The sequence below is a fragment of the Fistularia commersonii genome, chromosome 9, assembly GCF_037954325.1.
Source record: "Fistularia commersonii isolate RoL2024-O1a breed Wild chromosome 9, RoL_Fcom_v1.0, whole genome shotgun sequence".
Taxonomy (NCBI): domain Eukaryota; kingdom Metazoa; phylum Chordata; class Actinopteri; order Syngnathiformes; family Fistulariidae; genus Fistularia; species Fistularia commersonii.
This window is the reverse complement of record NC_141292.1, coordinates 969,369-992,440: the sequence shown is the minus strand read 5'-3', so window position 1 is coordinate 992,440 and position 23,072 is coordinate 969,369. Positions and strand designations below refer to the sequence as shown.

Sequence of the window (23,072 nt, the reverse complement as noted above, 5' to 3'; positions counted from 1 at the left end):
CCGTCCTCCGCTCCACTCGCCCATATTTGCAGTTGCAAAGAGGAAGACGTCTATGTTAGATTGGTCTCCTGGTGGACAGGAACCTCCTTGCGGTGACCTTTTCACATTAACGATTCCAGGAGGTTCAGCCCACGACCGCTCTGGGTGGCTTCCCATCACGGCGACACCATCTTGCCGAAGACATACTTCAGCGTGGAGGAAAAAGGGTTTGGCCTTTATGTTCCGATGAATCCACCCGGGGTCTTCAAACAAAGCGCTCTGGAGTCCAGACCTCCGGGGACAGCTTCACACCGCACCGAGATGGAGGTTCTTCTCCGCGGCAGCATCTGAGGGGCTTGCAGGTCCCCTAAAGCACCATTCAACGCTCAGTGTGCGAGTACAATCGTCGAATCCCTCCCCCGCTGCTGCCTTTTCTCCACTGCTTCATTAGGACTTCCCCTCCAAAGAAGATGTCTTGGTTTATGACGTTGTGGTCGGGGCTGGGCGGCGGGCGGCGGGCGGTCCGCCTGAATGGGGTCGGGTCGGCTGAGCGAAGGGGAACTTTGAAGGTCGAAGCTGGCCGGTCCGATGATCACATTCACAGGCCTTTTCACGGAGGCACAAAGAGGGCCGAGGAAAAGGCTGAAAGGTGTCCGTCCAATGTCGGAACAAAGGTAGAAAGCACCCAGCGGTGCTGGTGGGACTCCACAGCGGTTCAAAGGAAGGTTCCTCCATGGACGGAGGAGACGCCGGAGGACGGCGGGACGTCCAGAACGACTCGCTGCTTTGGGGGGGGAGGAAGCCAAGACTTGACCTGAAGGAAGAAGCACCTTGTAACCTTCATTGGTCCATTATCTAGAGCAGGGGTGCCCACACTTTTTCGCCTTGTGAGCTGCTTGTCAAATGACCATCTGAAAATGATCTACCTCCACTAAAAATTCTGAACATATATTTAGCGAGTATACGTAACACAAGTAATGTTTGGGGATCTTGCATAACCCTTATGGCACACTACGACAGAGTGCTTTTTTGGTAAATATCTTATTCTGATGACTTGAATGGAGTCTGCAGCATAGTTGAAGTGAGCTGCAAGAACAACAGCTAGGATTTTAGTCCCTTCACCTTTCTCCTTGTCAACGCACTTTTTCGAGGGAAGTCGGTGTCGTAGTTTTTATGAACGGTCTGAAAATGCCGCTCCACATTTCCCTTTTTTGGTATAGCGATGGCACACCGGCGGATGAGGCACTTTGAAAATGGCAATTAAAAAAAAAAGTCCACCTCCCATTCGGTTTTAGTCTTTTTACTAACCACTCATTTTATACCCATAAGTTTAGAAGACATATATTGAAGGCTAACTCGCTAGCTTGCTAGAACGCATGCTACGTGCACATGCGCAGTGACCGAAAAGGTCCGACTGGACAGACCGACTGTCAGTCAAGTGACAAATTTCATAGTGAGGATGATAGGCTGACGTCTACGTTTTAATGCCATGTGATCTACACACACTACCTTTGCGATGGACGTATTGGGCGCGGCTGATCTACAGGCTGCCACCGGGTGGGAGGCCCGGTTCCCCGAGCGCCGGTCCATCAGAGGCCCGCTGATAGACATCCAAGCATTCACCCTCTCATCTACACATCTGGAGAAGGTGTGGTCTCCCGTGAAGCTCTGCGGGACCAACCCAGCGGAGTTGTTTACCATGGCTCCGCCTCTTCTGTCGATATAATTTTCAAGGCCTTCTCCAGAACACTGAGGCGTTTCTCCTCGCGGCCGTGCCGGAGGATCGGTCCGTAATGGGGCCCAGCTGTTGATTATCCCTTCGGTTGACAATTTGACTGTTTATTGCTTCAAATTCGAGTAAAGGATGGAAACAATCACCATGTGAGAGCGATAGAAAACATTCAAGAGAGGAAAACAATAGGTGTCTGACAGTGAGTAAGAGCCGGTTTGATCTCATACCGCTTAAAAATCAACTGTCCACGGTCTTTGCGATTATCGCGACAAACGTAGCCGTCGTTTTTGAGATTGGCCCCCGGCTGCTCTGCAGAACGCTAGCAAAACAAGAAGGTGCTTGCATGGCACCTGTAAGCTACACCCATCCCTCCCTCTTTCCATCTCAGGTTTGTTGTGCTGACCTACTCCGCCGCCGCCGCCGCCGCCGCCGCCAAACCTTCCAAACTCGCAGCTGCTCTGCGTCGGAATTGCTCCCCGCGCGCTTCCCTCCGCCGCTGGCTCGGGGCAACACCCAGCGCTAACGTGCCAGCGCAACATTTCCAGAGCCTTGGACCAGAGCTAAATAAACCAGCCTCCACATCTGGGGAAGAGCAGGAACACTGGTAAACACTGGGCCTGCTCGCAAGAGCCGGGCCTTCCTTTCCACTTAACCGCTATCGCCGCGGGTTCTCCGCCTGTCACACACACACACACACACACACACACACACTCGGCCCGCTCCCTCGCAAACATCCCGACACACACCTCTGGAGCGTCGCAAGGTCAAACCTCCCGCGCACATAAAGCCATAGCTTCGGCATGAGGAGGCCCGCGGACGCCGTGCTAACTTGAAAATTACAGCCGTGTGTGTGTGTGTGTGTGTGTGTGTGTGTGTCGTCTGGTCTCCTGCAGTGTTGCTCTACTCCAAATCACCGCACGCTAGTCGGGGGGGGGGTGTATTTGGACTGTATTCGGTATCCGATGTGCGGACACACAGCTGTGCGGCCTCGGCTCTGCGGCGCAGAGGCATATTATGGGCTGGAGGACTCCCTGCTGGCGACGGAGGAGATAGAAGCGAAGAAAAACAACCCACACGACAGGAGGTTGCGCAGCGAGAAGAAATAAATCTGGAAACCCCTTTGATGAGAACCCCTCTGAGGAAACCGCTCTATATTTATGAATATTCCACAATAAAAATGACGGAAATAGTGATTGGTTCTAAAGAAAACCCTTTAACAAAACCATTGTTTTGATCACCTTGAGAAGTTCTGCAAGATGGAGCGGCAAGATAAGGCTTTCCTGATTTGGACAGGTCACCTTTAAATGTTAAAGAGTTTTCCATAAAGCGTACACAAAATGAGGGATGATTTTGTCAGAGGGTCAGATCTGAGTAGAAGGATGTTGGAGGTCTAGAAGAAGACCAGGGAGGAGGGAAGCATCACTGAGGGGAACACCCAGAGGAGAAGATCGTTTATGTAGGTAGCGCGTGCTAACTTGTCATATTTCTATTTCTACCTCACCTGGTTTTAAGCAGGTGCTTTATCTACACGTCCTGTATGGTATCTATGGTATCTGTATGGTATCTGGTAACAAACCTTCTGCTCGCTCTAAGCGATCTCAGGCAAAACTGTTCTCAGTTCTACCACCTCAGTGGTGGAACAAACTTCCGGAAGCAACAAGACCAGCATCATCTCTCTCAACCTTCAAGAAACAGGTAAAAACGTTTCTCTTTCAGGACTTTTTACTGCGCTGATGCCCCAGATCAGGTTGGCAGCAAGTTAGGCTATGCAGTGTGTGTGTGTGTGTGTGTACGTTTGTGTATGTCTTTGTCAAAAAAAAACAAAAAAAAAACCAAGCTTACCGTTCTGTATATTTCCTGTGCATCTTGTATTTGCAAGTGTATTTGCAGTCCTTATGTCCTCTATTGTAAGTCGCTTTGGATAAAAGCGTCTGCCAAATGTAATGTAATGTAATGTGATGTATCTTCTGCAGACGGAGATGCGTCAGAGGAGGAACTCACCCGTCGTTGGAGCAGGTCATGAACTCCTCTTTGGTCTTGGGGTGCCAGCAGCCGCTGTTCAGCATGGCCGTGTGGCCCTGAGGGCGACAGGAGGAGAGGATTAGCGAGCACGCCGCCGGTAGCCAGGAGGAACCGGCGCGGGGAAAAATCCCGTGGCCTTCTTTTCCAATTTCAGCGAACACAAATTAGGTGCGCGGACAGCGTCTCCGAGGCGGGGGCCGCCGCCGCCACAAAGGTCGACCGTTTAATTACATCCTTTGCGCGTTCGCGGTTTAATCCCTCTCCTCTGGCGCCCGCTCCAGATTACCCCGGGCGCTGATAGCGGAGGGACGGCGAGGGACGGCGCTCGCCGCCGCCTCCGAGGGCTCAGATGGAGATAATATTCATGTCCGCCTCTAATGAAGATGTCGACGGGCCGCGTTGTTGTGAATTATAATCCAATAAAGAGCGCAGGGAAGGTCCCGTTCTCATCACGCCGCCGCCGCCGCCTCGGGTGGCTTCGCCGGATTTATTCGAGCAGGTGTTGCGTTTTGGGAGGGCAAAGTTAAACGTATCATATTATCCTGCAGGGAAGCAATATTTGGGATATTAAAACACTGAAGCACAACAGAAAGGCATGATTGTTTCTCTCTTCTTACTTTAGTCTATTTCCCTCTTCAATCAGCTGGGTGGATACATTCGTCACAGAAATGTAATCTCACTAAAAAGGATTAATAATTCCACTCGTCTCGCTGCCTTGACTCGTGTCCAGTATGAAAAATCCTCTTCCAAGCTCTTCCTGTCCAACATCAATATTATTTATTCTTAAAAAGCCAGGGACTCTGTTGGTTTTCTGGGTTTTTAAAAAAAAACAACATTTTTTCCACAGGCTTGACGTTGCAAAGCGCGTTGCCCTTCAGGGACGGACGCGGCTGAGAGCTGGAGTTGCGTTTTACACGGTGCGACCCGAATACCGTGTTTCCCAGGTCTGTCTCCATGGCGACCCGCGGCTGTAAAACACCTACTGTAAGTAACAATAACGGGAGACGCTCCTTTTCAACCAACCACCTAAGTTTCTCCCTCGTGGACAGGAACCCTTTTTCGGGACGGGACGGGGGGGGGGATTCAATTCCATCGACTTTGACCTTTGACCTCTTCGATGCTCACCTGACGGCAGGCCGCGGGTCACGGCTCAAAACACAACCGAGTTCTGACATGCTCTCCTCCTGGTGCAACCCGGCAGAGAATTAACTCATGACAAATGACCTTTAAGTGAGACACACACACACACACACACTCGATGGGAGGCCCGCCACCCCCGCTGCCAGGTCAAAGAGGAGCGCAGAGAAGAGGCCTGATATCCGACATACCGCTTTTTTTGACGGGTTACTCATGAAAACAGAACCCTGAGCGAGCATAAGTTGACCAAATGACATCGGTATGCGAGCATCGTGTGTGTGTGTGTATGTGTGTGTGTGTGTGAGTGTGTGTGTGTGTGTGTGTGGGGGGGGGGATAGGCAGCCTGGTCAATGTCAAGAGCTTTCAGCACATTGGTTTAATAATCAATTAAAAGCGAACGTCCAGGTTTTTCTGCTTAACAGCTAAAATGACAAATTGCTAGGTCGAAAATAAAATAAGGACACACACATGCACACACACACACTCGACATATGATGAAGTTGATTCTCAAATGGGCTGTAAATGACCGGGATGCCTCCCTGCTCCGTTCAATAACGTCAAAATAAACAAGAGCGAGGCATCGGAAGGGCCGCGCTGCTTGAAAGAGCCGCTACCTTCCCGAACAAATTACATTTAGAGGAACAAATTGCCAAAAGCTAAGGAGGACCAGACGGGCCTTCACAACAACGGTGAACAAACATCCAGTGTGTTAAGTGCAAACAGAGTCGGGTGGGGGGGGCAAAGACAAACCGAAAAGAAAATTTGTTTTTCTCTTTGTGTGTCTCGAGAAGAAGAAGATTCCCGTCCTTTCAATCCCAAAGATCCGCCGCTCGTCAGGAGACGACCCCATCCGGAATCCGCGGCCGCCGGCGTCTTTCTAAGACGGGAACGGGAGCCGCCGCCGACGGCGCCCTTGAGCCGAAGCCTCCCCCGGGCCCCGGGGAACACGCCGCTTGTAATCAGCGGAGTATCGGTGAGGAGCGAGTGAAGGCCCATTGAAGTTCAGCTAATTCCATGCAGGCGGTACAAACCCCGTGTAAATGCGGCGCAGCTGCAGCAGATGGTCGGCGACCAACAATCCCGCTTTCTTAAACACGGCAAAACCCAAACACGGACTCTTGATTAGGATCCCTCTTTGTAGATGCAGGTACCAGCGAGACACGAAGCCAAACGGGCCCGGAAGCAAGCGGTGATCTTCTCCGCCCCGACGCCGCCATTGTGCTCCGACAGAAAGAGGAGCGCTAACATTAGCGTCCGCGGCTCGCTCTCCTCTCCGGCTTATTACTGTTGTTAAGACGGCAGTAAAAGGTTTTAGCGCGGGTCGAGTCTGGGGTTGATTCCCTTAAAGACCTGGCCGCGGCCTCGCTTGTGTAATCGCAGGATTACGTGCGGCGGCGAAGCTGCTGCTGCTGCTGCGAGGAGCTGCTAAACACAACCGGCGAGGTGAACGGAAACAGAAGCAGCATGGAGATCACACACTGAGCGGCGATGACGGGTTGGCTAACACAGCCAGGGTAGATTGAGACTTCATCTACATCACACACACACACACACACACACAAGCACCCCGAGTGTGTATTTATATCCTTATATAAACAAGCAAAAGGGGCACGCAAACACAAAGGACGTCCACCCAAATATATAATGCCGCTGTAATCCACGCTGTTTTCTTTCGGATCTTATCGGGCGGGTTCTGGGGCCAAAAAGCTTTCGTTTTTTTTTTTTTCCTATCCCTTTTCATTTCTAAACGGACGCTCATTTTTACGGCCTTCATTTCTTTCGACTTCGAAGATTTCCAGCGAAACCTCGCAGACGGCGAGCCGGCTCGCAGGTCGTCCGGTGATGTTTATCCCCGGCTGGTTTTGGAGAGACGGAATCAGGGGAATCAGCTCCATCACCCAAATATTTACATGATTTAAAACGGAAGCGCCTCCAGAAACGGACACTTTGGAGGCTAAAGTAGGTGCTTATCGCCGCCTCTGGAAGCCACACTTTGGTGTCCGAGAATTAAAAAGAGGCCTAAATCAAAAAAAGGCGACGGCGTCGTACCTTGGTGTTGGCCATATCCACGATGTACTGGTCGCCCTTCACGCACTCCATCTTGTTGAAGCCGTCGCGGTCCAGCACCTTGGCCTGAGCGTTGCCGGACACCACCAGGATGACGTCGCCGGTGATGCTGTACTGCAGCGACCTGATCTGGTGGCTGCGGGAGGACGGGGGGGGGCAGAGGTCAAACACGGAAGGGGACGGGAATAATCGGAAGCGTAGATAAGCATCGGGGTTTGTTTGCCATCTGTGATTGCGGGAGAAGTCGGCGGCAGAACGCCGGGAAGCTTTTGATCCGGTCGACGGCGCGGCGGAAAAACAAGCGGCAGGTGGGGGTCGCTATAGCAACACAACACAACATCTGATGTACATCTGACGGCCGGGCTCGGCGGACGAGCTCCCGCCTCGACCCCCGGGTCCACTGACCGCTTTCCAGGACTTCCATTCAATCTTTCCAGCGACATTTAATACAGTTATTTATTTTAAGATGCTTTATCCCGTTTATGCTGCTCTAATGAAGGTGCAACAAACATCTCCCGCGTAGACAGAGGGAAACGCTCGCTTCTTACGTTACTGTTGTGTATCCGATATGGAAAAAGGCGCTTATTAATAACCCGATTGTTTTTTTTCCCCCTTTGCGTCCAGGTTTAAGAGAGGCGAGCGTCTACAAGGCCTAGAAGGGCCAACGTTCGGCACCTTCGGCTTGGAAGGACGTCGGCGAGTTGAAGGAAACCATTTTTCAGAGGGGAAATGAAGTAAAAGTCACCTCCCGTTCTGTTTTTAATGGCCGGGTCTCGGCATCTGCAAAATGTCCACTACAAAAGAGCCAAAAGCTCAGTTTCTTCTTTTTTTTTTATTATTGTGTGTGTGTGTGTGTGTGTGTGTGTGTGTGTTTTCCATCTGGCCAGGCTGAGAGGCTGCATTGGCGTTCCGGGGACCCGGAGCGCGAGGCTCTCTACGTGAACCCCGACCGGCCGGCAAAGCATAGAGGCTACCGGTTCACGCTGTAATCAAATCAAATGTAGCGTGAATCTTCTAATAAAGGGAACCCCGCTCCGGCTCAGTCCGCTGGTTCCCAAACAACACAGAAAAAAAAATAGATTGAGCTCTTTCGAGTTGGCTTCAGTTAGACACAGAATAAACAAGTGAGCGCACACAAACTCCACCATCTGTTCGCGTCCAACGAGCGCGGCGGGTTTGCGTGTCTGCGCCGACGGCGGCGCGGCGGAGGGTTTCCGCCCTGTTGACGTCGCGGCGGGCGGACTCACCACTCACAGGGCTGCAGGCATCTGAAGGCCTGCAGGGCCTGGTCCATCCCGGCAAAGTCCCAGAAGCGCACGTCGAAGTCGTAGCCGCCGGTCACCAGGCGAGCTCCGGAGGGGTCCAGGCCGAGGGCCGACACCTGGGGAGGAGAAAGAAGAGCGGCGGCCCGCGGACCTTTATTTGTAAAGCCACATGCAAAGAGACAAACCAACTGCGGAGGCTTGTTTGTGCTACAAATATCAGAGGGTTTAGTCAGACTGCCTCCAGTGAGGGCAGGGAGGATAAATAAAAGCATCGCAAAGCAGACTTCACTTCTGATGTCTCTTTTTCCAATAAAATCAGAAGGGAAAGCAGCAGCAGCAGCAGCAGAAGCAGCAGCTCCCTACAAGGCCACGCCACGGTCATATCCTTCATCGTGAAAGGAATCAGATTCAAGATATTTCATTTCACTCATAGGAAAGATGGAAGTCACATAATCATTCATTCATTCTATCCTATCCCAGCTGTGATTGGGCGAGAGGCAGCTCAGCCCGGCCCACAAACGCTCACCGTCTCGTTCAACATCTGCACCCTGTGGGTCTCCAGTGAACCTCCTGCATGTGTTTGGACTGTGGGAGGAACCTGGAGAACCCTGAGGAACCCCCAGGAGGCCCACCAATCAGAGCTTCTCGGTGCAAGGCAGAAGCGCGAGCTGCTGCACCGACCAAAGCGACACTATTTCAAATAAATTGCCCGTCTTTATTGCCAGAGAAGTGGAAAAAAAACTCAAAGTACCTGCCTGCCAGTTTGGCGGACAGGACCCCCCCAAAAAAAACAAGAGAAATTTGGGGAAATTAAGAGGGTATTTTCAGAAAATTCCCAAACAATTCATCTGTTTAGTTAAAACCAGACTTGGACCCTCTGCGTGGGGACAGATTTATTTCATTAGGTGTTGCTGCCTCGCAGGAATGAGGCTAAGATATCCATACGTGCTCATATAGGCATCGAAACAACAGATTCCTCCATGTTTCCAGGATCGGCTGGAGCGCCGTCCTGCAGCCACAAGCACGCCAAACAAATACGTTTGATTGGCATTTGTTGCGTAAGATGATATAGAGTTTATACATCGGCTACCTCGCGTACACGCTTGATATTATCGCGTGGATCCAGGACGCAGACAGCGAGGACCGGCTGACGGCGGAGGGGGCGGCCTTACCGTCTTGGTGCCGTGCTGCAGCGTGATCTCGTGGCTGTCAGGAATCTTCTTCACTGGATTCTGGGGGAAAAAAAAAAACAAGAATATGAAGAATATGTGACGGGAATCTGGGCTCTCGCACACCATAGTTGAACTTAAACGCATTACAGCTCGAGGTGATACATCCGTCAACGCTAGCTTGGATTTGACCTGACGCCAACGCATCACAACACTTTGATGGACGCTGCTTTCGTAACAATGACAGGTGTGGAAATAGAAGCATGAAATATTGAACACGGGGGGGAAAAAAACAACAGGCTTTTCTAATAAAAACCACATGTGTGACGTTGTTTCTCTGGCGCTGCCATCTAGTGGTGGGATAACAGCGGCGCCCTGCGACGCAGCCTGACGGCGTGCGACCGTGTCACGCGTGACGTACGTCATCCTCATCGTCCGACTCGTGGTCGTCGTCGTCTTCATCACTGCGAGCGCCGCCGCTGTAATCCGGCGGCAACGGCGGTCCGATGAGCTCGTCCTCGTCGTCCTGGGCCGGAGGCGGCGGCCCGATGACCTCCGAGTCAGAGCTACTGCTGCCGCTGTCCCGGCGTCTGGAATCACAGCCGGACCTCGATGAAGCCCCAACAGCCAGAACGTAACCAGAATACAAGCTGTCATTTGTTACCTCGGAGCAGGAGCGACTGTGTTTCTTTGTTTTTGGACTGTCGGCGTCACCGACTTGGAGCTCTCCCCTCTCTCCTCCGTCTTCTGCCTCTCCTCTGCAGGAAGCCACTGTTATTCCTATATGTTCTTATTGGAGTTGTGGTCTTTTGCTAAACCTTTACAGTTCCCATCACCCTGCCAGTCATGTTGACGGTTATCAGTTCCCCGCCGCTCGGCAGACTCACCCAGCACATGCTGACTCCTTTCAATGGCTGTCCGGCGGGTCTGCTCAAAAATGGCGTCGAGGTCAAAGGTGCGGGCCTTTTTACCTGCAAAGCAACAGAGTTATCACCTGAATCCTCACTCTCTCTCTCTCTCTCTCTTATGTATATAGATATATAAAAGTATAACTGTAGTGTGTGCTTACCAAAGCCAGAGAATCCCATGACTGATGCGATGTCTCCATCCTCACTCATCTTATCTGCCAAAAGAGAAGCGGCGTAAATACGTTTTCATCTGAACGCGTCATCATGGCGGATTTTCGAGTGTTTAGATTCCGTCTGAGACGCCAACACCCTGATTAACTCGTCATTTAAACAGCTATTTTTCTGAAACATTGGGGTGAACAAAATGAAAACAAAAATTGCAATTATGGAAAGGACAAACTAAACGTATCTGTAATGTCCAGCTGACATACTTTAATAGATACATGCTGTACAGTACATGGAGATCATGATAAAAATGATTGAAAACATTTCTTTATCCGTGATCCTTAATTCTGATGTTTTCTTTCATTCGTAACCGAGCAGCTCCACCTGGAGGTGGCGGATGAGGTCTCCGGTGGAGGTAGACGAAGCATCTAATACAGAAGTGAACCTTCTGTCTGCAGAGCCACAGACTTGTTTCAGATTCTCGGGTTCAGACTGAAAAATGCATGAAAGATGGAAAGGCTTTACTTCATCCATAGCTTTGTATGGAATGCAGGGAGGCCATATTCTGATATTTAAAAAGAGGATACTCGGCTCAGCTTCAAAATAAGTTGATGATACTTACTCAAAAGATGCCTTTACTTTAATATATCTAAACTCTGCCTCCTACTCTACGGACAGAAAATCCAGTTACACAACAAAATGTCTCCATACGGCACTGAGTCAGAATCTGAGAGGTTCTTCCACATGAGATACCAGTCTCAAAATAAAACAAGAAATAATTAAAAATCATTTTTGAATCAAATAATGATAGAAATAATGCCTTCTCACAAAATAATGAATCATTTTTCAAGTAGGAAAATCCTGTTTAAACTAAATATACGTTCTCATCTTTGCAGAGTAAAATTGTGTTGCGCAAATAGAATCGCCATTACGGTACTGCGCCAGTACCGTAATACTCCGCGCAAAGAGTGTGTCCATTAAAGTACATGCTAAATGGTTCTGTAAGAGGACGTTTGGTCACATCTTAAAAAAAAACACGACATATATTCACTTGTTTGAGACAATATTTCATAAATAAAGCACAATTTAAGCGGGTATATAAGAACCCCGCTACGCTACGGCGGTGAGGGAACATAAATAAAGCTAAAATATGCTAGCCGGAAAAGCGATTGAGCCGTTTTTTTTCCACAAAAAGGCAGGAGGGGGCTAAAAGTAAACCGTGAAATAATAGAGGCTGGAAGACTGCTGTGTCTACGAGTCAAACCTGCGTGTTCACAACAGCTAGACGTCAAATAATAAACAAATAACCGCGGCGAGCAAGAGAATGCGCTACCTGGGTCCGCCATGTTTTCAGTCGCGACCGCCCCCTTTGACCTCCGCACCGGAAGTACTTGTCCGTGACGTCACCGCTACGCTTATACTGCCCCAGGTGAATGAAGCGAGTTAGCCTGAATATTAGCTTCTACTATTTTCATTAGAAAAAATATTTTATCAAAGAATATTAGTTTGGACGTTTTTTTTTTTTTTTCGCGAAACGCTTTTGTTCCTCTGTATTTTGATTTACCCCTCAATGGGTGATGACTGTGGGCAGGAAGGAAAACTGTATTCAGACTGAGTGGGTGCAGAACTATATTTGTGCAAAAAATAAGATATAAATGTACAAAACATCAGACTGTTTGAACACAGTTACATTATTTCACTGCAAACCTGTGTACAAAAATATATCAAAAAGTAGTAAATATACAGTAAGCATATAAATAAAATGTACACATAACATTCTACTCAACCGTGTCGCCCGGATCAGTTGTGTACATTGTAATTTCTGTCGCACATTATTTAAAAGGCACACTAAATGGGAGGTCAAACGTCGTCTGCCGCCACCATCCTCTCGATGGCGTCCCAGTCGATCTTGCTGAGGTTGCTGCTGCCGTCGGAGAGGTCGTCCAGCCAGTCCATCCTTGCGGGGCCGCTCTGCGTGTCCAACAGCTCTGCCAGAACCTGGGAAGTGTGAAAACATGTCCCGGTCACGTTCTGCAACTGTGATACCGACTTCCTGCTGTATTATTGCAATGGATAACAAATGTTGACCTTAATAGCAGTCCCACTGACAGTGGATTTAGTTGTTTTTGCAGCCAAATTGAAGCTTAAATGATAAGTATGTTGACTTTTCAGGTAAGATAAAGTCTTCCAGACTGATTATGTATAAATATACTGCTCAAAAAAATAAAGGGAACACTTGAACAACACAATGTAACTCCAAGTCAATCACACTTCTGTGAAATCAGTGTCCACTCAGGAAGCAACACAGATTCATTTGGACTTGTTTTAAGGACATTACATCAAAGTTGGATCAGCCTGGAGTTTGTTTTTACACTTTAATTTGGAGTGTGATTCCTAATCCAGACCTCCATGGTTGATACAATTGATTTCCATTGATCATTTTTGTGTGATTTTGTTGTCAGCACATTCAACTGTGTAAAGAGCAAAGTATTTCATAAGAATATTTCATTCATTTAGATCTAGGATGTGTTTTTTTAAGTGTTCCCTTTATTTTTTTGAGGAGTGTACAAAAGTCAAACTCCTCCCAAAATCAAAACCTCCTCAAGAAATTCTTACCAAATCTGACGCGGTCAAACCAGGCGTGGTTTCGAGGGAGGGACTCCCTGCCGCTCTCTCCTCTTTGGCGTCCGTCGGCTCCCTCGTTCCTCCTCTGGTTCCAAAAGGACCTCTACTGGAAGAGGCCGCTCTCTGCTTTCCAACATGGCGTTCGTGGCTGCTCGTCTTCGGATTGGTGATCATGCCACGTCGGGTGATCTGACACATCCGGTCCTTCGGTAGGGAGGTCACTGACGCCGACGCAAACATCATTCGCTCGATTAATCATAAAGGCCACAAAAACTCTCCTATCATAGAATTAGCTGGTTTCTACCCGGCCGGTGGAGTCCCAGCCTCCTGCGGTGGTCCTCGGAGGATCGTTCCCGGGTCTCGGCGGTCCACGGGCGCTGATGAGACTGCGTTTGGACCGACTGGGTTCTTCTATCACTGGAAACCCTGGGAACACAGCAGCACCCGCCACGTCAGGGATTTACAATGAATGGATAGAAGCACAATAGACAGCACGGCGAGCTGCGGTTGAAGGCCGGCTCATTCAGCCCACGGCTAACGCCACTCCGGTGCAGAACTGGACGCTTCAGACGTTCCTTTGTGCCCACGGCCTTTAGACTGGACAACAGCAGTCTGGAAGGAGATGCGTCTGGGCTACCACTGCCTCGCTACCTCACGCAGTCACGCGTCATGTCCAAATTATGTTATCAAGTTATTTTTTTTTTATTCCGTTGTCTATTTTTATACTTGCTGTTGTCACTTTTTTTCTTCTACATATGTCTCTTCTGTTTATATTTATATTCATATTTACTACCTCACTCAGTCACACGTCATGTCCAAATTATGTTATCAAGTTATTTTTTTTTTATTCCGTTGTCTATTTTTATACTTGCTGTTGTCACTTTTTTTCTTCTACATATGTCTCTTCTGTTTATATTTATATTCATATTTACTACCTCACTCAGTCACATGTCATGTCCAAATTATGTTATCAAGTTGTTTTTTTTTTAATTCCGGTGTCTATTTTTATACATGCTGTTGTCACTTTTTTTCTTCTACATATGTCTCTTCTGTTTATATTTATATTCATATTTATTACCTTGCTCATTCACCTATATCATGTCCTAATTCCGTTATCTATTTTTTTATTGTTTATTTTTATCCTTGCTGTTGTTGTCGTCACTTGTCTCTTCCGTTTATATTTATATTCATATTTACTACCTCACTCATTCACACATCATGTCCTAATTCCGTTTTTTTTTCATTACGTTTATTTTCATAGTTGCTATTATTGTCACTTGTTCTTTTATTTATGTCTCTTCTATTTATATTTGTATTCATATTTACTACCTCACTCATTCACACATCATGTCCTAATTCCCTTGTGTATCTTTTTCATTCTGTTTATTTTCATAGTAGCTATTATTGTCACTTGTTCTTCTATTTATGTCTCTTCTATTTATATTCATATTCATATTATTACCTCGCTCATTCACCTATGTCATGTCCTAATTCTGTTACGTATTTTTTTATTCTGTTTATTTTTATCCTTGCTGTTGTTGTCACTTGTCTCTTCTGTTTATATTTATATTTACTACCTCACTTATTCACACATCAAGTCCTAATTCCATTATCTATTTTTTTATTGTTTATTTTTATCCTTGCTGTTGTTGTTGTTGTCACTTGTCTCTTCTGTTTATATTTATATTCATATTTACGGCCTCACTCATTCACCCGTCATGTCCTAATTCCGTTGTGTATCTTCTTCATTCTGTTTATTTTCATAGTTGCTATTATTGTCACTTGTTCTTCTATTTATGTCTCTTCTATTTATTTATATTCATATTTACTACCTCACTCATTCACAGAAGTCATGTCCTAATTCTGTTTTTTTTTCATTCTGTTTATTTTCATAGTTGCTGTTGTTGTTGTCACTTATTTTTTTCTATTTATACGTCTCTTCTATTTATATTCATATTAATATTTACTATCTCACTCATTCACCCATGTCATGTCCTAATTCCGTTATCTATTTTTTTATTGTTTATTTTTATCCTCGCTGTTGTCACTTGTTTCTTCTATTTATATTTATATTCATATTTACTACCTCACTCATTCACACACGTCGCGTCCTAATTCCGATATTTATTTTTTTATCCTGTTGTTGTCACTCCATTCTCATCCTGTTTATCCAGTTTTTCCCGTGATGATTTTTGTCATTATCTATTTTTATTCTTGCTGTTGTTGTTGCCGCTTGCTTCTTCTATTTATATGTCCCTCTATTTAACCGTCTCTTCTATTTATATTTACATTCATGTGTATTGATATTTTTATCGTTGAGCTGCTGTGACAATCCAATTTCCCCAATGGGGATCAATGAAGTACTATCTTATTTCATGCATAGATATTCTATCTATATCTATATTTTATGCTGATCATGTGCATTTTGTGGTTCACACTCAAGTTCCAAGTCAAGAAGGGAAGGTCTCACACAAGTCAAGGGTCTGACACTGGGTTTTGCGTGCCAATGCCGTCTTTATAAATGTCGAGTTAAAAAAGAAACATCACTGAGAAAAGGTGCACTTTTATATTAATGATTCATCTAATGAATGGCATCGTGCTCCCTGTTTATCTTTTATTTTTTTCCTCGAGATTTTACGTGCAAGCTGCTGACGTCCAAGTTGAAGTGCGTCTTTCATGACCGGAGTGAAGCGGAAGTTGAGTCTCCGGTCTGCCTGCTCGGATACGGAGCAAATGCCGAGAGGCGTAGCCGGGACGGGCCTGCGCGCAGGCGTTACCTGTGAGCGCTGCCGGGGGGCGGGGCCGAGGCGGGCCTGGCGGCGGGGGCCGCCGGAGGCCCCTTTGCGAGCGTGGTCCGGGGTCGAGCCGCGGGCCAGCTGCGGACGTCCTCGGCCAAGTGATGGGCTTCGCGGGCTCTCTGGCTGAAGCTCTCCAGGAGGGCGGCCCTGTACGCCCACGCGCAAAACCGGCGTTACGAACGAGCGCGCCGGTGTCCGCGGAGCGGCGAGGAAACGGACACCTACTTTTTATCCTCCTCGGTGGTTCTCTGAAACGCGGCTCGGTTTTCGGCGGCAGGTTTCTGTGGAACGAAGGGCGAGGCGCATGAGCGACGGCGCCCGCCAGACGTTACGGATTTCTACCTGGTGCTCGATCTCACCGGGGAGGAGAAGGGTTGGCGCTCCCTCTCCCGAAGGCTCTCCCGGTGTTTATGGTAGACGGCCAGTCTTTCCCTCTGCTTGCGTCTCATCCAGACCCTCAGCTCCTTCCTCTCGTCCTCCGGGAGGCTCCGTTTCTTGGACATCTGGCCCATTTCCAGTCCGCTGCCGGTCACATGGTCGTTCAGATTGATCTCACTCACATGGCTAGTCTTTTGATTTTCGTATCTTTGGCGGCCGACCTGCCTGCTGTCGAGCGACGCCGTCAGCAAAGAGGACATCTCCGCCTCCGTCAGGGATAAATATCCTTCCTTCACCAGGCCGTCTAAGAGCTCAGCCGTATCAGATAACTCCGCCTGACCCAGATCCTCCTCCTCCTCCCACCTCCAGTAAAGAAGACAGGATTGTAAAAGAAACATACCTCGTGAAAATCATCTGGAAGACGGTTAAATGAAACGGCGTGAGGACTTTGGAACGTGATGAAACCTACAGAGATGTTTCCGATGCTTCGTTCAGCTCAGGTTTGGTTCCTGCGAGAGCGGCACAAACACGGGACGGATTAAATACCGCCGCCGTCTGGATCTGGGAGGGTGTTTCCACGACAGGAGACACCTTGTTAGCCACTAAGCTAGCACGGTCCATTCCTTACTGGGTGGAAAGTGAAGCGAGGGCGGAGCAGCTCTGTGGACGGGAGAGGACGTGACGTGACGAGAGGTCATCTCCGGTCGGGACTCGTCGAGATCCTGGTAATAATCCTCGGCGTCCTCCTCCGCTATGACCTCAAACTGCGGCGGCGGTTCTGCGAAACACGGACAAGGGTTCAAACTCTCGTTCGGCGCGAGTAGCTTCGGCTGCGTTTCGGAAAGGGTTCGCTTGGCGGTCGTACCTTCCTGTGGCACGAAGAGTCTGACGGTTTTTTTCACGGCCGCGGCGGTCTTCACCTCGGGAGTGAGAGTTTCAACGGTGTCCACCAACTAGGATGCAGCGCGAGAGTTCACCGGTCAGCATTTCCAGCCGAGACGTAAGCAGGAGAAGCCAGAAAAGTCATCGTGTACCATTCTGGAGTCGGCGAAGTCCTTCTCCAGGGAGTCTGCGATCTTCTGGAGCGCCACCAGCTGCGCGTCCAGCTCCGACAGCCGAGAGGAGAACCAGACGGCGGGAGGCGTGGCGGAGGGTCGCGGCACGCCGGCGCTCTGCGCCTTCACGGCTTTGCAGATCTCGGATGAAGACGGATCCGCTCGGTCCAGAGGGAAGACCGGCTCCGGCTCAAGATCGGGTCCCGGGTCACTTTGTCCTGAATGAACTATAACAATAAAAATGCGGTTAGAGTATTTCAGACGTGCAGTGTGTGCTGTAAGACTGATCACCACCTGGCGGAGCGACCGGCGCCGTGAGGCAAGCGGGAATGGCGACGCGAGGCGATGGATCGGCGGCGGGTTGTGAACCCCTGATCACAGAGGTGGCCAGAAGGTGGAGCTCGGCGGAGGAGACGGCGGGCGCGGACGTTGTTTTTGAGGTGGGAGGCAAGTCGCGGTGGCGCGTCCCGCCCTCCAGATCCAGCACGCTCAGGAAGTGGCGACCGAGCTGGTCCTGGAAGAGCAAAAAACCAATGGATTCATTAAACGGAGAAGGTTTCAGTTTAGGGTGCAGGGCAGGGTTTTGAAAATAATTAAAGTATTTAATTAAAATGTATTTTATTTTAGTTTGTTCGTTTTTAATTTTCATTATTTTATCATTTCGATTATAACTTTTTAATTCCTCTTCCTTCAGCCGCAGGGAATCTTCAAATCTTTGTACTTAAGACCTTAAAAAAATTTGACACTTTAAAGTTTAATCGTTTTATTCTTATCCCCCCCCACCCACTTTTTTTTTTTATTTTTTACTGTTTATACTATTTCCTATTATTATTTATATTATTTTTATATTATTATTTTTCCTATAATTTATTATTGTTATGTTTTACTTGAAACTCTGGCACAATAATTTCCTTCGGGATAAATAAAGTTGTTCTTATTCTTATTCTAATTCTTAAATGGTTTTTAATTTGAAAATGATGGCGATCTTGTAACATCTAAATAAAACGTGATGATATATTTTTGTTGCTCTCAATAAGCGACTGCACGCGCTAGTAAAAGTATGTTAGCACACACAGAGAGAGGACGGCATCTTTGATTTGCTCCTGGTGGATCTTTCTTATATTTTTCATAAATACAAGAAGGACTCAACTATACATTGAGTATTTTCCTTAAAAGCAACCTTCAATCCAACTTCTTTTTTTCAAAATGTTTTGTTGCATGCAGAAATGTCCTTTTGTTTTTCTCTGCAGTTGTTCATGGATTTAAAAAACATGCAACACATATTTTGTTTATACATAGCATAAAGGCAAAACAAATAATATTATATGCCGCGTTAATTCATTTTTAAATTTCAAAAGTCTTACCAGGCTCTTCATCTCCTGTTGCTCTGCCGGCTGAACCCCATCTGGATCAGGGGTGTCTTTCCACAACTGAACACTGCTTGGATCTCGTGCTGGAAAGTTTGACGTGCACATAAAATGTAAATGATTCCAGCGAGTAAACGAGGCGCCGCGGGGTTCGGGAGGCGGCGTTCGATCTTACGTGGAGGACTGCCGGGGGCCTCCGGGGCGCTGGCCGATACGGCTTTATCCACCAGCGTGGGCGCTCCGGCTGAGGGAGAACGGCGGAGAAAAGAAAACGGCTTCGGTGAGGAAGACGCTCTGCGGAGTCACCGCGGAGTGACGACGAGCGGCTCACCGGGGTCGGTGTTGGTGAAGGCATCGTGGCGCTCCGGGGGTTTCTTACAGGTGGAAGCGAAGGCGTGGAGCTCCGCGGAGGTGGACGTGGCTTTGGCCAACAATCGCTGGCCGGTAAGAGAGGAGTCAAAGGATTCTGAGACGACAACAAAAAGGTTGTTTTCAGAGTCGACTGGCAATTCGTCGGCTTTAAAATTCATGAACTCGTGGATTCATTCATTCATTCAGCCGTTCACACGCTATTGTGACCATCTGGGGCGGAAGTGTCAAAGCCATTGTCTCCGAGCGCCACGTCAGCATTGTGGTTGTGGAACGTGGAACGGAAACGGCATAAATGGAACAAAATGTAGAACGTGTCATACATGTAACTACTCCTTAATGTCAAATCAAATCTTTGTAATTAACAGTTAACAGTTAAGACAATTTATATTTCATTGTATTTCTTATTCTTCCTCCTTCCTACTATTATCAATCACTGTTATGTTTTTGCTTGAAACTCTGGCACAACAATTTCCTTCGGGATAAATAAAGTTGTTCTCACTCTAAACGTTAAATTATCCTTGTTGGTCTCAGCTCTTTCTTATCCTGCTTATTTTTCTTTATTTTATTTTGTCGTTGCTATTGTGAGTGTTTATGTTGTCGTTTTGGTTGTCTATTTTCACCCTTACTGTCTTTTTTTTCCCCTCATTCTGTTGTCTTGTCATTCTTCTTGTTCTTTCCGCTGTCTGTTTATTACTATTAGCTGTCTTCTAATTGTCTCTATTCATATTTATTGACACCGCGACCGTTACGCTGCAGTGACAAAAGAATTTCCCTTGTGGGGATCAATAAAGTTTATCTTATCTTATATAATTTATTACTCAACCAAATCCCCTGAAAATCCAAATCCTTTGTATCTGCGTGTGTCTTTGGCCCGCTGCATCGCCAGCTTTCCGGCTAGTTCCCTAACTCAGTCCGCGATGGTGTTTCTTGATAAACTGACATTTTTAAAAGTGTGTATCTGTTCACCGTCTGCTAAAGACTACGAAGCTCGGCCCGTTCGTTCGATCACAGTAAAGCTAGCTTTCGTCGCTGCTGTGTTTTTGGATGCGGCTTTTCCTGTAGTTTGGCTTTTAATTCTTGGACAATTTGTTGTTTTTCTGGAAGTCTAACTTTGTCCTGCTTAGCTGCATATTTGGTGTCAAAAAACAGGGCAGATGGTACTCTGACGACCAACGCTGCCTCGCAACACAACAGACATACCGCTTTTTCTCCTTCAAGCACAAACACGAATTTGCTTTCCCATGTTTCTTGAAACAGCCTTCCATCTGCATCAACTTTTCTCTGGTTTCTCTTTGGTCAATGTACGTGTTTGATTTATTTATTTTAAGACAATCTGACCTATTAAGATGTTCTCGCGGGCCTTGTAAAATGACGTTGCCACATTTGTGAGTATAAAGTGTAGCACTGACCAAGTTTGAGGGGAACGTCGGGTCCAGGGAGGGCTTCCTCTTTGGCCTCTTTGGGCTCTTTGGGCTCGGCTCCGACGGGCTCCTGCTCCGGCTCCTGCAACAACGGAGGAAGTCAATGTGAGTTGTTAGGGTAAAAATATGACTAATAGCGTGCGGATGGAAGTTTTCGACCTGCTGCGTAGGGATGATGGACTCCTCGGGCCTAAATGCGACCCCCTGTCGCCTCCCGGCCTTCTCTCTCCTCTTCTGCCTGACAAGACCGGCTGATCAGTCAGTGATGAACATGCAACAGATCCATTGTCTTCTGTGCAATCCATGTTTGACAATACAACCACTACTTATACACAAAATTACTGCATGGAATCATATACACGTACCTGTAAATACACATGTGTACGCCTTACGTACATTTTGATGTATTTTTACATATCTTTAACCCTTGTGTTGTCTTGCGGGTCAAAAGTGACCCACTACCATGTTTAGCTGTAGAAAAAACACCTTACCCTATTTTTTTCCAACTTTAAATTTTATGATTTTCCTAAAGAGACCCCATAATTAGAAAAAGTGATACTTCTTTTTTGTTTATGTTTCCATGTGGGCTGTACACCACTAGGGTACGAAGATTGTCTTATGGGTCATTTTTGACCCGTAGGACAAGGGGAGTAAACACAATGTTAAGATCGCACGAGGGTTAACTTTACTATTCTTTTAATTTTATTCTTATTATTCCCCTTTTTATATATTTTTTTTTCATTTCTTACTCTGTTGCAGGAGGTGTTTTCAACGAAAAGCAATTTCTGATTCTGCTGATCTCAAAACCAAGTAACCGAAGAGAAGGACCAACGACAGAAATGTGTTTGCCTTTTGCTGGACGTGCAGCCGGGGGAAGCGGGGACCGTCTTCTGGTTTTTAAGGGGCGGGTTCACTCGGAGCAGCTGCAGTCGAGCCTCCTCGGCGTTCCGCATGGAGCCGGTCAGCTCCGCCACGGACATGAGGTGGGCCGCCGGGGCCGGGGAAGCGGCCCTCGGCAACATCTGTGACACAGAAAGATGCATCTCAAACGCAAACGTCAGCGACATCCCGCCGGGCGGAGATAGAGAGAGATCTCCTCACCGGTCGAGGCTTGGAGTCCAGATGCAGAAGCTTGATACTTGGCCTTTCTGCCATGGGTGCCACCACGCAGAGGGGCCTGGAGGACGGCATGGCCAGTCTGGGAAACGTGACGTGCGTGTTTTCCGGCGGTCGAAAGTGCAGCAGGCTGAGGCCCCGCGTCGCCGACGGAGGGGGAGGCGGCGAGGGCTCCGTCTGCCGGGATCTGTCCCACGTCTGGTCCTGCGGGCCGGGCGTCCGGAGGTGGCGGTCACGCGCTTCGAAGCCGAGGTGTCTCCTCGAAGCTGAAGAGCCGCCGGTTTTCTTCTCGTTTGAGTCGACGCGGCCTCTGAGTCTGACCCGCCGCTGCTGGGATTCTCCCACGAGCGGCGGCGGCGGCCCCTGCCAGCCGTGGAGCTGCAGTAATTTCAGGCCCGGAGCCTGAGAGGGGAGGTCGCTCTGGATCTGCATCCCTCTGGGGGGCAAACTCTCGGGCGCGCTATGAACTCGGCGACTGTCGTCGGTCATGGCCAGAAGCCCCTGGCAGGATGGGATCAGCCCCCTCCTCTCCCTGAACTCCACCCCCGGGGACTCGGCTTGCACAGAGAGAGGTTGCAATTCCTGCAAAAAAAAAAAAGGGGAGGTGAGTCCAGTAACTGGGTTTGCACGGGACGCTAACGTGCACCCAGAAAAATAAACACCTGGTGTCTTGCTCCTGCTCCGTGGGCAGCAGGGGTTAGACTGCCGCTATGCTGACGCCCTGCGCTCCCTCCCGGAGGCGCTTTGGATTCTGAATTTTGAATACAGGGCTGTGTCTGAGTTGCCATGGAAACGCCGGCGTGACCCGGCAACGCGTTGGCTTGAGAAGGCGGCGTTTGAGGGACGCAGGTGCCCTGCTGCGCTTGCTGCAGGGTGGAGAAGGAGTCTCCCAACACCTCCATCAGACTCATGTAGTTGATGTGCTGCAAAACACAACAGATACTGTAGGAAGCTCCGCGAGAGGCGTCCCGATGGAAAGCGGGCGGCCCGGTCATACCTGGACCAGCCTGAATAAATCCTCGCCGAGGCGCTGTCTCATGGGCGGAGGCTGTTCGGGGACGGGAGGAGGGACCGCACCGGGCGCGTCGGCCTCGAGGCACTGGGGCCGAGGCCCCGGAGGGCCCGCGGGCGTGTCGGAAGACGACACGCCGGGGAAATCGGGAAGCTCTTTATGGGCCGTGGCTCGGGGCTGGACAGAGGGAGGTGCTTGAGGTTCTGGAGGGGGAAGGGCTGGGAGGCTACTAGCATGACTGCAGCTGGAGCAACCAGAGAGGGACAACGTGCAGAAATGAATTAGCATCTCAGCAGGGATGTTATGATAATAACAGTTAACGCTAACTCCTGCTAACTGCTAACAGCCGACAGTCCCTTTGTGACATCAACGCTTTCCCTTTAATAACTTGATGGAGGCGCGTCCGCTGGGAACTCCATTCCCGACTCCCCTTTGTGACATCACTGCTTCCCCCCTGTGAAGACACAGCCGTCCCTCCGCCGCC

The 23,072-nt window shown here is 48.6% G+C and overlaps 2 protein-coding genes across 4 annotated transcripts in view; both read right to left on the bottom strand.

The window, feature by feature from the left end:
- The window catches only part of wdr70 (WD repeat domain 70), a 46,351-nt gene extending 34,530 nt beyond the window's left edge, over positions 1-11,821 (bottom strand). Inside the window, exons 1-9 of the mRNA XM_086151795.1 lie at positions 11,778-11,821; positions 10,441-10,494; positions 10,259-10,342; positions 10,036-10,129; positions 9,793-9,961; positions 9,375-9,434; positions 8,185-8,318; positions 6,920-7,073; positions 3,713-3,789 (exon numbers count right to left, since the gene is read on the bottom strand). Coding sequence (XP_086007921.1) covers positions 3,713-3,789; positions 6,920-7,073; positions 8,185-8,318; positions 9,375-9,434; positions 9,793-9,961; positions 10,036-10,129; positions 10,259-10,342; positions 10,441-10,494; positions 11,778-11,790 — 839 coding nt within the window. The 5' untranslated portion in view covers positions 11,791-11,821. The remainder of the gene's footprint in view (positions 1-3,712; positions 3,790-6,919; positions 7,074-8,184; positions 8,319-9,374; positions 9,435-9,792; positions 9,962-10,035; positions 10,130-10,258; positions 10,343-10,440; positions 10,495-11,777) is intronic.
- A 238-nt stretch (positions 11,822-12,059) lies between these two features.
- cplane1 (ciliogenesis and planar polarity effector 1) overlaps positions 12,060-23,072 on the bottom strand; it is a 30,705-nt gene continuing 19,692 nt past the window's right edge. Inside the window, exons 29-49 of one of the 3 annotated variants that reach the window (XM_086151794.1) lie at positions 22,574-22,832; positions 22,239-22,499; positions 21,562-22,158; positions 21,310-21,482; positions 20,620-20,698; positions 20,449-20,542; positions 18,999-19,133; positions 18,843-18,911; positions 18,665-18,753; positions 17,595-17,814; positions 17,280-17,527; positions 17,111-17,198; positions 16,874-17,023; positions 16,715-16,754; positions 16,471-16,608; positions 16,227-16,389; positions 16,093-16,148; positions 15,847-16,014; positions 13,374-13,495; positions 13,061-13,290; positions 12,060-12,442 (exon numbers count right to left, since the gene is read on the bottom strand). In XM_086151794.1, the coding sequence (XP_086007920.1) occupies positions 12,305-12,442; positions 13,061-13,290; positions 13,374-13,495; positions 15,847-16,014; positions 16,093-16,148; positions 16,227-16,389; positions 16,471-16,608; positions 16,715-16,754; positions 16,874-17,023; positions 17,111-17,198; positions 17,280-17,527; positions 17,595-17,814; positions 18,665-18,753; positions 18,843-18,911; positions 18,999-19,133; positions 20,449-20,542; positions 20,620-20,698; positions 21,310-21,482; positions 21,562-22,158; positions 22,239-22,499; positions 22,574-22,832 (3,517 nt within the window). In that variant the 3' untranslated portion in view covers positions 12,060-12,304. Of the gene's footprint in view, positions 12,443-13,060; positions 13,291-13,373; positions 13,496-15,846; positions 16,015-16,092; positions 16,149-16,226; positions 16,390-16,466; positions 16,609-16,645; positions 16,755-16,873; positions 17,024-17,110; positions 17,199-17,279; positions 17,528-17,594; positions 17,815-18,664; positions 18,754-18,842; positions 18,912-18,998; positions 19,134-20,448; positions 20,543-20,619; positions 20,699-21,309; positions 21,483-21,561; positions 22,159-22,238; positions 22,500-22,573; positions 22,833-23,072 lie in introns of those variants that run through there. The other 2 variants (XR_015106557.1, XR_015106558.1) reach the window with 2 other exon arrangements.